Source organism: Ostrea edulis, chromosome 7 (genome assembly GCF_947568905.1).
Source record: "Ostrea edulis chromosome 7, xbOstEdul1.1, whole genome shotgun sequence".
NCBI classification, from domain to species: Eukaryota; Metazoa; Mollusca; class Bivalvia; order Ostreida; family Ostreidae; genus Ostrea; species Ostrea edulis.
The window spans coordinates 14209846-14219778 of record NC_079170.1 but is presented as its reverse complement, the minus strand read 5'-3'; the positions used below and the strand labels follow the sequence as shown (position 1 = coordinate 14219778).

The 9933-nt window shown below is 35.8% G+C and overlaps 1 protein-coding gene across 1 annotated transcript; it reads left to right on the top strand.

The window, feature by feature from the left end:
- Nucleotides 1–755: 755 nt before the first annotated feature.
- LOC125653601 (uncharacterized) lies at nt 756–2566 on the top strand. The gene is made up of 3 exons (XM_048883168.2): nt 756–1038; nt 1172–1399; nt 1964–2566. The coding sequence occupies exons 1-3, from the start codon at nt 816–818 to the stop codon at nt 2206–2208; spliced, it is 696 nt and encodes a 231-aa protein (XP_048739125.1). The 5' UTR covers nt 756–815; the 3' UTR covers nt 2209–2566.
- The last annotated feature ends 7367 nt before the right edge of the window (nt 2567–9933 follow it).

Genomic DNA, 9933 nt, shown 5'->3' with positions numbered 1-9933 from the left:
GAAAAGTAAATGAACACGGCGAATTGATGTTATAGGTCTGGTGATTTTATTGAATGTACCGGGGAGGTGTAATGTAAGAAATAAAGAACATGTGCTGTCATGTCATTCGTCTTCTAAAAACATCAAAGTATCATAACAAATCATTGGTATTATTTTGGTTGTAATAAACAGGAAAATAACATTCCTTGAATTCGTTTTTATATATATATATATCTTGTAAATTTCCCAGGATGTTGAAACATTGAACTGACTGATTGAAAAAAAAACATGGAAAGAAATCACGTTGCATACAGTAAATTGTATTCATTTTATCCATAAAAAGAGAAATCTAATTCTGATTTACATCACTTTTAAAATAAAAACTTTGTTGATAGCAAATGTCGTAAACACAATGTTAAAGTTTGCGCCTGCATTAATTAACACTTAGGTGGGTCCTTGATGAAAACGTTATCTTTATTCTGATATAAACGTGCCGATGTAAGAAATACACCTCACATTCCAAAAATAGTAATGAAGACATGTGTTACCCGGCATTGTACTAAGCCCATCGATTTCTTTATCTAATGAATGAAAATTGGAAAGTCACTCTAGCGTTTCATCGTGTTCTAAAATATTCACTTCCGACCCACTCATTGTCTAAAAATGGCGAACTGTTTGCTAACCACACACCTACAATGTAAACTGACTTGAATCGTAGGATGGAACATCTTATAAATGCAGTTACAGAGTCTTTACTTGATAAGTAGTACGAAACAACTTCACGTTACGACTTACATTAGCTCCTGCCCTGACTGATATTTGTACCACCAAGAAACATGAACGCCGTTTTATTATCTGCATTTTGTGTTTCTTTATCCTGCTTTGCAGAGTCCGCTGTATTGTATAAAACAGACACAGATTTCAGGGTGGACCCAGAGGATTGTTCCACGTTTTATATTCTTAAAGAGGGGAAGGAATTTTCGTTCAAATGCCCAGATGACTTCGTAGTAAATACAGCGGCCCGATCATGTGTTCCTAAAGGATCACCTCTCGACACATGTAAGTTCTAAAAATCACGTTCTTCATATATCTACTTTTCACTTTGAATACACGTGATGAAATGCCTATATTTTTACCATTGTTTTTAAAATTGTTTGTAAATTAATAGAAATATAATTATATACATTGACAGGCGTAAAAATACTCCAGACTACTGAAGGAAACTGCACATTTCCATCCGACAAAAAGTTAGAATATGCTGAAAACTGTGCCAGATATTACGACTGTGAAAACAAAAATTCTGAGGGAACACCAAAGCTAACGGAATGTCCATTTCCACTATTATTTGATGTCAAATCCCAGAGATGTGATCATTTCAGCATGGTGCAATGTGGAACTCGATATGAACCAAAAGATGCCTGTAAGTTATATATTGTCATAAAGTCAATATACATTATATAATGAGGAAATTCAATTGAAGTGAATAACTATTATCTAGAATTAGGATACTATATATTTCAAAATGAAGAGTCACATGGTGGTCCACTACACCTTGAATTCAACCAAGAACAGATTATTTAAATGTGAAAGATATGATATTTATGACGAATATGTTTCAACAAACAGAAATTGCTGGATAAAAAAAGTTATTTTTAAAACCATGATTTCAATAGGTATCAACAAAAAGACTGGTAGATCTAAACTCAGGATCTATGGGTCACTCGAAGTTTACCGATGCTGTATCTACTGAGCTACGATAATAAATAAAGCCATCTATTGATATAAGCCATTTTACAAAACATTTAAATCACCATCTCGTAAAGGAGTGTTTCCAAAAAAATAATTCTTCGTGTAATGAACTACCTTTCAGAACATGGTATTTTTCCTACCTAGTATAAAGATTGGGTGCAATTCTACATTCCATATCAAAAACCTTGTACTATCATGAAAGTCCGCTATATGAAACATTCTGGTTTTATTACAGGTGACTATGAAGACAACCACTGTAAATCTGCTCACTGTATTCCATGTCACGTCCGCTTCCCGAGCTGTAAAGGATCACCAGACGGCCTTAACCCCTGGAGAGGTCGAGAAAGGTCACCGTATTTCGTCGTCTGCCAGGATGAGAGAGTGGTATTCCAAGGAAGATGTCCATCTGCAGTGGACGACAAACCAAGAATATTCCATCCTGTGCACAATATGTGTGTTGAATATGAACAAGATGACTAATATTTCGAATGTCTTTCGAGTTTTGCATGAAATCTAACAATCATTTTACTTATGTCTTTATACAATGCCCGTATTTATTTGTTTTATTTATTTATTTATTCTTTTATTCCATATGTTATACATATTTTTTTTTTTTTACACATTTTGAATAAAATCATACACAAATTGAATTGTAGTTTTCACCAATGGAGAAATAATCAATCATTTTGTTGTGCGCACGATAAATATTGTAAGTCGTACGTACATTTTACGTACACACTTCGCAAAGGATTCTAAAGCAAACGGAAGTATTAGGGAATGACATTGAAAGTCCTTGTATAACTAAGTTTAGTGGTAATGTATAAACCCTGTATTTTTGGAGATCTACAGATATATTCAATAATGTGAAAAGGAACCCATTATAATCGACGGATGGCTACCAAAAAGTTATTCTAGTTAGATATTACATGTATAGACTTAATGCACGGTTTTTGAAGCAAATAAATCCCTATTATTATATAGCTAATAATTAGTCTATTATAAAATCTGCGTAAAATCTAGAGAATGTCAGCGTTCAATATCCTGAGAATTTATTGAACACTAACTTTGCATTGCGTAAATTGTATGAGCCCGAAACATTCCGAGTATGAGCGTTCAATATTGACGTTACCGTAACGACGTAAACAAGCCAAAATGGTAGACGACGGTCCTCCGAATCTGACAGAGCCGGTATTTGATATTTACTTAAGCAAAATGTTTTACTGCATTAGTGAGGGGTTAAATATTGAACAGTTAAGAAATGCATGCTGATATTGCACACCTTCACCTTAGATGCCAATACTGACGAATTCTCGTCTATTTTGGAGTATTTTGAGTGAAAAGGGATATAATTTAACAACTAAATACTTTAGTTATATAATAAAAGGGCTATTGAACTTATATAGGTGAATATTGGCACTCGTTGGCTGTCAAAATGCACTCGCAAACTCGTGGATTTTAACAGCCAACTCGTGCCAATATTCATCAATATAAGTTCAATAACCCTATAATATTTCACAAATGTTATTTCTGTTTGCGTCTTACGATGGAAATGTCTTGTACTAAATTTATTGCGAATATCTCGCTCATTTCAATCAATATTGGTAGTAAAATTAGGCTTCCCGCGATTATTAAAAAAATCTTGTGAAATTTAAGATTACAACGGACCGCAAAACCATTGCGTCCATACTCATTTCTAATCACCTACAGATCATTTACATCGTTTTGCACAATGCAGAACAGCGTTAATATTTAACATCGCAATCCATATTGTTCGGCCAATGTGAATGGGACACATTGCGTGTCCCATTCGTCAATTCATCAAGTAAAACAAATAAAGTAGCATGTACAATTGAAATTTTACCATCTCTAAACCGGGACCCGCTCCTAGTTCCGTTAATTATTATTATTAACTAACAACTCAACTGTAGGACAGACGGGATCCTTTCAGCATCTCTATCATCAATGTCCCATATTCCATCGTTACCTGCATGTGGTGTTTATATCTCTCAACTGATTCAATACGCAAGGGCTTGTTCTGTGTATGGTCAGTTTTAAATCGGTACAGACTACTTAAACCAAGTTGTTGATGCAGGAGTTTCAACAGTCTTGTTTGAAGTAAGCATTTTGCAAATTCCATGGTCGTTATAGCAATTTTGTTTGCTAATAAAACCTATCATTGGGTCAAATGCTGTTTCACATGTTTCATATCGATTGTTAGGCCGTTTTGACACACTAATTTTGACTACGAATAATTACGTTTGCATGATCAAGATATAGGACTCAGGGCGGCTGTGACGGATTAATACGGGATGCTTACTCCTCCTAGGCACCTGTTCTCATCTCTGGTATATCCAGGGATCCGTTGGTGCCCACCTCTCTATTTTGCATTGCTTATAGAAGTTATGAGATTGACCATTGGACTTTTGCGAGAAGGGCTGAATTTCACAATCAACGGCTTTCTTGGACATTTAAACCTGGCTAAGTATGGAAGCACGATATCGTTAAATATATGTAATATCGACTTGTTGGCATTTATACAGGGAACTTCTACTGCCTCGATCTTGAGCTAGCTTTTTTTTGGTGATTTCTCTTGATCACGCAAAAGCAATGACGAGCGTGTTCAAACCGCTGCACGTTACAAAATCGTGGCAGGGTAGTGGGTGATGTTTGGTGGGAGGCCTGCTTCTGATAAAGTATTACTGGGACTTTATGTCCATGTACGGACGGGGTTTAGTCCAGGGACGACGGCGGTTGTCGTCGTGAACGGCGTATGCCTTTGCCGAAGAGGTGCCAAACAATCAGAGAAGATCCATGCTAAGCTTCGGAACGAAGCTTCCCTGAGCGTAGGAAGTGTAGCGAACAGTATGTAAGGAATTTCTACTGCTTCGCTAGAGAGCTACATGCAGTGTTTCTATTGATATGGTAATGTTTCTCTAAGCAACGGTGAGCGTGTTCAGATCACTGTACGTTACAATATTATTATAGTACAACTGTTAAGATTTAAACCACCTGAACTTCTTTCATTTATCTGACAATTATTAAAAAATGAAACAGTTTTGCAGACATACATACATTGTAGATGAAAATCTTAACTCGATCATATAACATTGATTCATGTTCAAACTTTACAAAAAGTCATCGCAACATCGGATGTACATGTCAGTTTATTATGCAGGAGGTTTACGTTTTCTTTTATCATAAAATGTGAAGTTGTTATACGAGTTTATTCAATCAAACACAGGTACAACACAGTGCGTGCTAATCGTACCGACAATTTGGAATTACATATGCATCTGCACTAATGCAGATCTGTAGCTCTCTTGGAAAATATTTGATCATACTAGAGAGCTACAAATCCACCCCTTATACAAACCTTCGATTTACGGCGCAGGTCGCTGTATTCTGGCATCATAATATCAAAACATTCCTTGCATATTTTCCTAGTATATTTTTGTCCAAAATCAAAATCAAATTCTCATGTGAACCGAATAGTCGCAACTTCGTTCTTAAAGATAGCCATGTTACGTAGCAGTCAATTCGAACCCCGTTGATTTTTATATCTATTCATTCTATCCAATATGAAGTACATATTCGGTCTTCATTTATAATAAACACGAATATTGGACGTAAATATTGAAAAGTAATCCTAGTACATTATGAAAGCCATCAGTATGGCCCCTGTACCCGATGCATTTTTTCAATACTGACATATAAAAACAGAACTGAGCGGAGATGGAGATGGAATTATTTCACCTAAAATATTTAACTAACAAGAGGCCCACAGCATAGCATTAAAGAAGATCTATGCTATCAATAACATTTTAAAAGACATTCAAAAATGGTTTACACATAAACATTATATATACCAAGTTTGGCCCCACCCTGGAGTCAGTACGTTTACCCCGGAGATAATTTACAATTCCGGTAGAGGCCTAGATCTTTATTACATATGTGAGGTTGTAGAGAAGATGCTTTAACATTGATCAATTTTTGTTCCATCCTTAAGGCTTGGGAGGTGCAGGATTGATTGATTGATTGAATATTGTTTAACGTCCCTCGAGAGAAAACGTCACCATTGCCGGTAAAGACCTGCAAAATTTAGGCCTATGCTCGGCGCTTAGTTTATGGCCTTTGAGCAGGGACGGATATTTCTCGTACCACACCTGCTTCGACATGGGGCCTCGGTTTTTGCGGTCTCATCCTATTTAACCGCCTTCTACGACAAGCAAGGAGTACTGAGGAACTATTCTAACCCGGATCCCCATGGGAGCGAGGGTGCAGGAGGAATATATGGGGATATTAGGTCACATAGACTTTACTGTAACAGAAATACTACAAACACTCAGCGTTTTAATTAAATATCTATAATTAAAAAAAAATCATCTTCCTGTAAACATAATATTCACAAGGTATATCACGCCGCCATCTTGGTTTTCTGTTTTACCAGCTACATCGCTTGAAAATTTCGGCGAAAAGTTAATATGATAATTAGACCCCTACCGTTTAGAGGCAACTGTGTCAAGGTCCTACCTCTCGCATCGCCATGGTGAACTGGAAATAAAATCCATTTATCGGCTAAAATCAACTGTCAAATATTCTCTACTGCTTCTCAAACGCCTCTGAGAAATAGTACGAATATGGAAAGGAACCGGAACAACTCGATACTCTTTGGACAACTAACATTTCTGTAGATTGCCTCGGTTCATCGTTTATTCGTGTATGTACAAATATGTCACGAAAAGGTTTTCGTATATTAAGCTTGTGTCAAAGTCAGCCGTAAATTGTAAAAGTCAGCCCTTCTCGCAAAAGTCCATTATTCGTTATCTTCACCTTTCATATGTGACTTATTGCTTGGTAAATTTGTATATTTAGTGAATTCCAAAGTGTTTCCCGGAGGAAAGAGGTGGTTTTCTTTCAATGACCAGTAGTCAAAATCCAGAAAAGCAGATACACGAGTGTCTCAAAGGACTTGACAAATGTACGTAATGTGTTATGCCATTTACATTTTATGTTTCTTAAATTATAGCCTTCACCAGATATCATATAGTACATGTATATTCCATTAATGAATACATTTCACAGTAGCCGTGTGGTTATGTCGATCAGCTAGCTAAATGAGTGTTCGATTCTTGATCGCGGCATTTTGTTAAATCTAAAATGTTAAAGCTGTATGGTCCGAATTACAATATTTTTTTCCATCTCGTAAAAACGCTATTAAATCATCGCACATATGTAGTTATGAGACTGTACGACATATCATAAATTATTTCACCTGTTTTAACCCAAATAATTTGATTTTAAATCGATGTTTACAAATAACCGCGTCACTCTGCCATTTCAAGAGACAGTCACATGACCAGTTCAAACTTTCAGATCATCAGTGGTCTTATCTGTGTAAAGCTGTGTATTTTGTTATAACAGTACTGTACCATAAGTTTAATAGAAATAAAAATATCAAATACCTCTTAGTAATTCGTTGTTTTACGCTCTTTCAGCCTTAAAACTAGACAGTTGCGTATGAGTTAATCCATCATGTTGGGATTCCCCTGACGCGCGTGGGTATATTTATAGACATCTATTATGGGGCGATTTATATATGTAGCCACTATATTTACTTTCTAAATAATATTCGCACTGTTTTCATTTACATGCAGATGTTTTCAAGCATGTAATTAGGGGAAAGTTAAGAACTTTATAAAGTAATTAATCAGCTTTAAAGTAATTATTTACAAAAATAATACATGAACATCGGGTCATACAGCTTTAAACGTAGGTTGTGACAGTTTCTTTGCCATGATTAGAGGTGAAGGTCACAGGTCTTTCTGATATGACCTTCAAAATTAAGATCCGAGACACACACAGATTTAATACGATAAATCGATAAATGAAAGTATCATATCTTTTGGATATGACCTTCAAAATGAGAATTCGTGTCACAGAATGCGTTTGCACGATCATGAAGCTTCATTACGTCAACTAGAGCGCCATTCATAAGTAAAACATTATTGCACATTACGTAAAGCTGGTAGCATTTCTGTAGGAGTTAAACAATAGGAAATGTTCTACTAAAAAATGAGTATCAATTAAATTTTCTTCGTATGTTGTAGGAAATTTTCTGCTCCAGTGTGTATTTTATATGAACGGACAGTACATTTACTTAAGTTTGCATTTAATGTAAACAATAATGACTGTGAATTTAGCAATTCTAATTAAATTTCCAATTGTCCGATATCCAGCAGTGGGTGGTAACCAGTAAATTGCAATAGCTACTTTTTGTTTGCATTTAACGAAACCTCTATAAAGTCAGTGGGTCAGGTGCCAAGGTACTCTTTAGTTTGTTTACAAAGTTTAAAGAAAGTATCCTTTCTCATCCGAAAGTTTTCGTACCAGTCATTTTCATCAAAGCCTTTGAGGATGGTGCTGTCATATTTTTCACTACAACGATATTTTCTACGAACAGATCTTGTTCTGGAACTTGATTTACTTGACTTAATTCCTTCTCTCCTCGTGGAAAATAGGGCCATGAACAAGTTCTCTCCATTTACTTCTGTCTTGGGCTGATCTTGCTGCCTCTGTCCATGACCCAAAACCTAGTTCTTTCCTCTCTCTTTCTATTGTTCTTCTCCACGTTTCCGTCGGTCTTCGTCTCTTTCTTTTTTCTTCTGGTGTCCAACTAAGGGCTACATATGGGTGTGTTCTTTTATCCATCCGTAGCAAATGTCCAATCCACTGCCATCTGCGTGTTTTTATCATAGTGCTGATCTTTGCTACTTGTTCTGGAACATCCTATAGTAATCCCTGCGCCTAGATGATTTGGAAATTCCGAATCGATTTATCTCTATTATACAAGTGAGTTTGATGAGGAATTATTTAGGATATCAAAACTTCGACTGAACTCGTAGCAAATATACTTATTACTTATTCAAGGTGAAGATAACTAAGAGTGATCAATCTCATAACTCCTACAAGCAATACAAAATAGATAGTTGGGTAAACGGACCCCTGGACACACCAGAGATGGGATCAGGTGCCTAGGAGGAGTATTCATCCCCTGTTGACCAGTCACACCTGCCGTGAGCCCCATATCCTGATCAGGTAAACGGAGTTATCCGCAGTCAAAATCAGTGTGACAAGAACGGCTTAACAATCGGTATGAAACACGTCAGACAGCATTTGACCCAATGCGAGGTTGTATTGACGAACTAGATCGTTATAACGACCATAGAATTTACGAAATGCTGACTTCAATCGAGACTGTTGAAATCCCTGTACCATCAACTTGTTTGTCAGTAGCTTACCTCGATTTAAAAACTGACTATACCCAGAACAAGCTCTTGCATATCGAATCAGTTGAGATATATAAACACCATATGCAGGTGATAATGGAATATTGCTACATAAATGTGGGAAGTTGACGATGGAGAGGCTGAAATCATCCCGTGTGTCATACAGTTGAGTTGTTAGTTTCCCTTTAATGTCTACTTTCAATCAAATATCTAAGTATGAAGCAGAAGTTCATTACATAATTTCTGAAGCCATCACTGCATTATGCTATATTACACACACACACACACACACACACACACACACACACACACACACACACACACACACATATATGTATATATATATATATATATAAAATGTAAAGTATTGTTGGAAGTGTTATACGAAATAATTCAAGGATACTTACACAACATATATGAAAAAGGCTTCTATATATTGTTTGCATTAATTTGAATGCTATTAGTAAAACCAGAAAATTCCTAAAACAAATATTAAGAAATTATATCATATAAAATTCTCACATTTCAACCACCAATTTGGAAATGATTAAGAAATAATAGGAGAAATTACATTCCATATGGTAAATCGTATTCGTGTTATTGATAAAAACAAACAAATGTTAATTTTCATTTGCATCCATTTTAAGAGAACAATTTGTTTGTAGAATGTGTCGTCAAGTGATAATGAATTTTTAACAATTTAGAGTTTGTACCTCTATCAATTGTCATTGCGTTTCTCATTGATGTAAACGTTATCTTCATTTGGATGTCAACGTGCCAATGTAAGTAATACACCTTGCATTCCAAAAATGGTAATGAAGACGTGTGTTACCCGTCCTCAGTATATCGATTTCTGATGTGATGAATGAAAATGGGAAAGTTACTCTAGCATTTCATCATGTTCTAGAAGATTCACTTC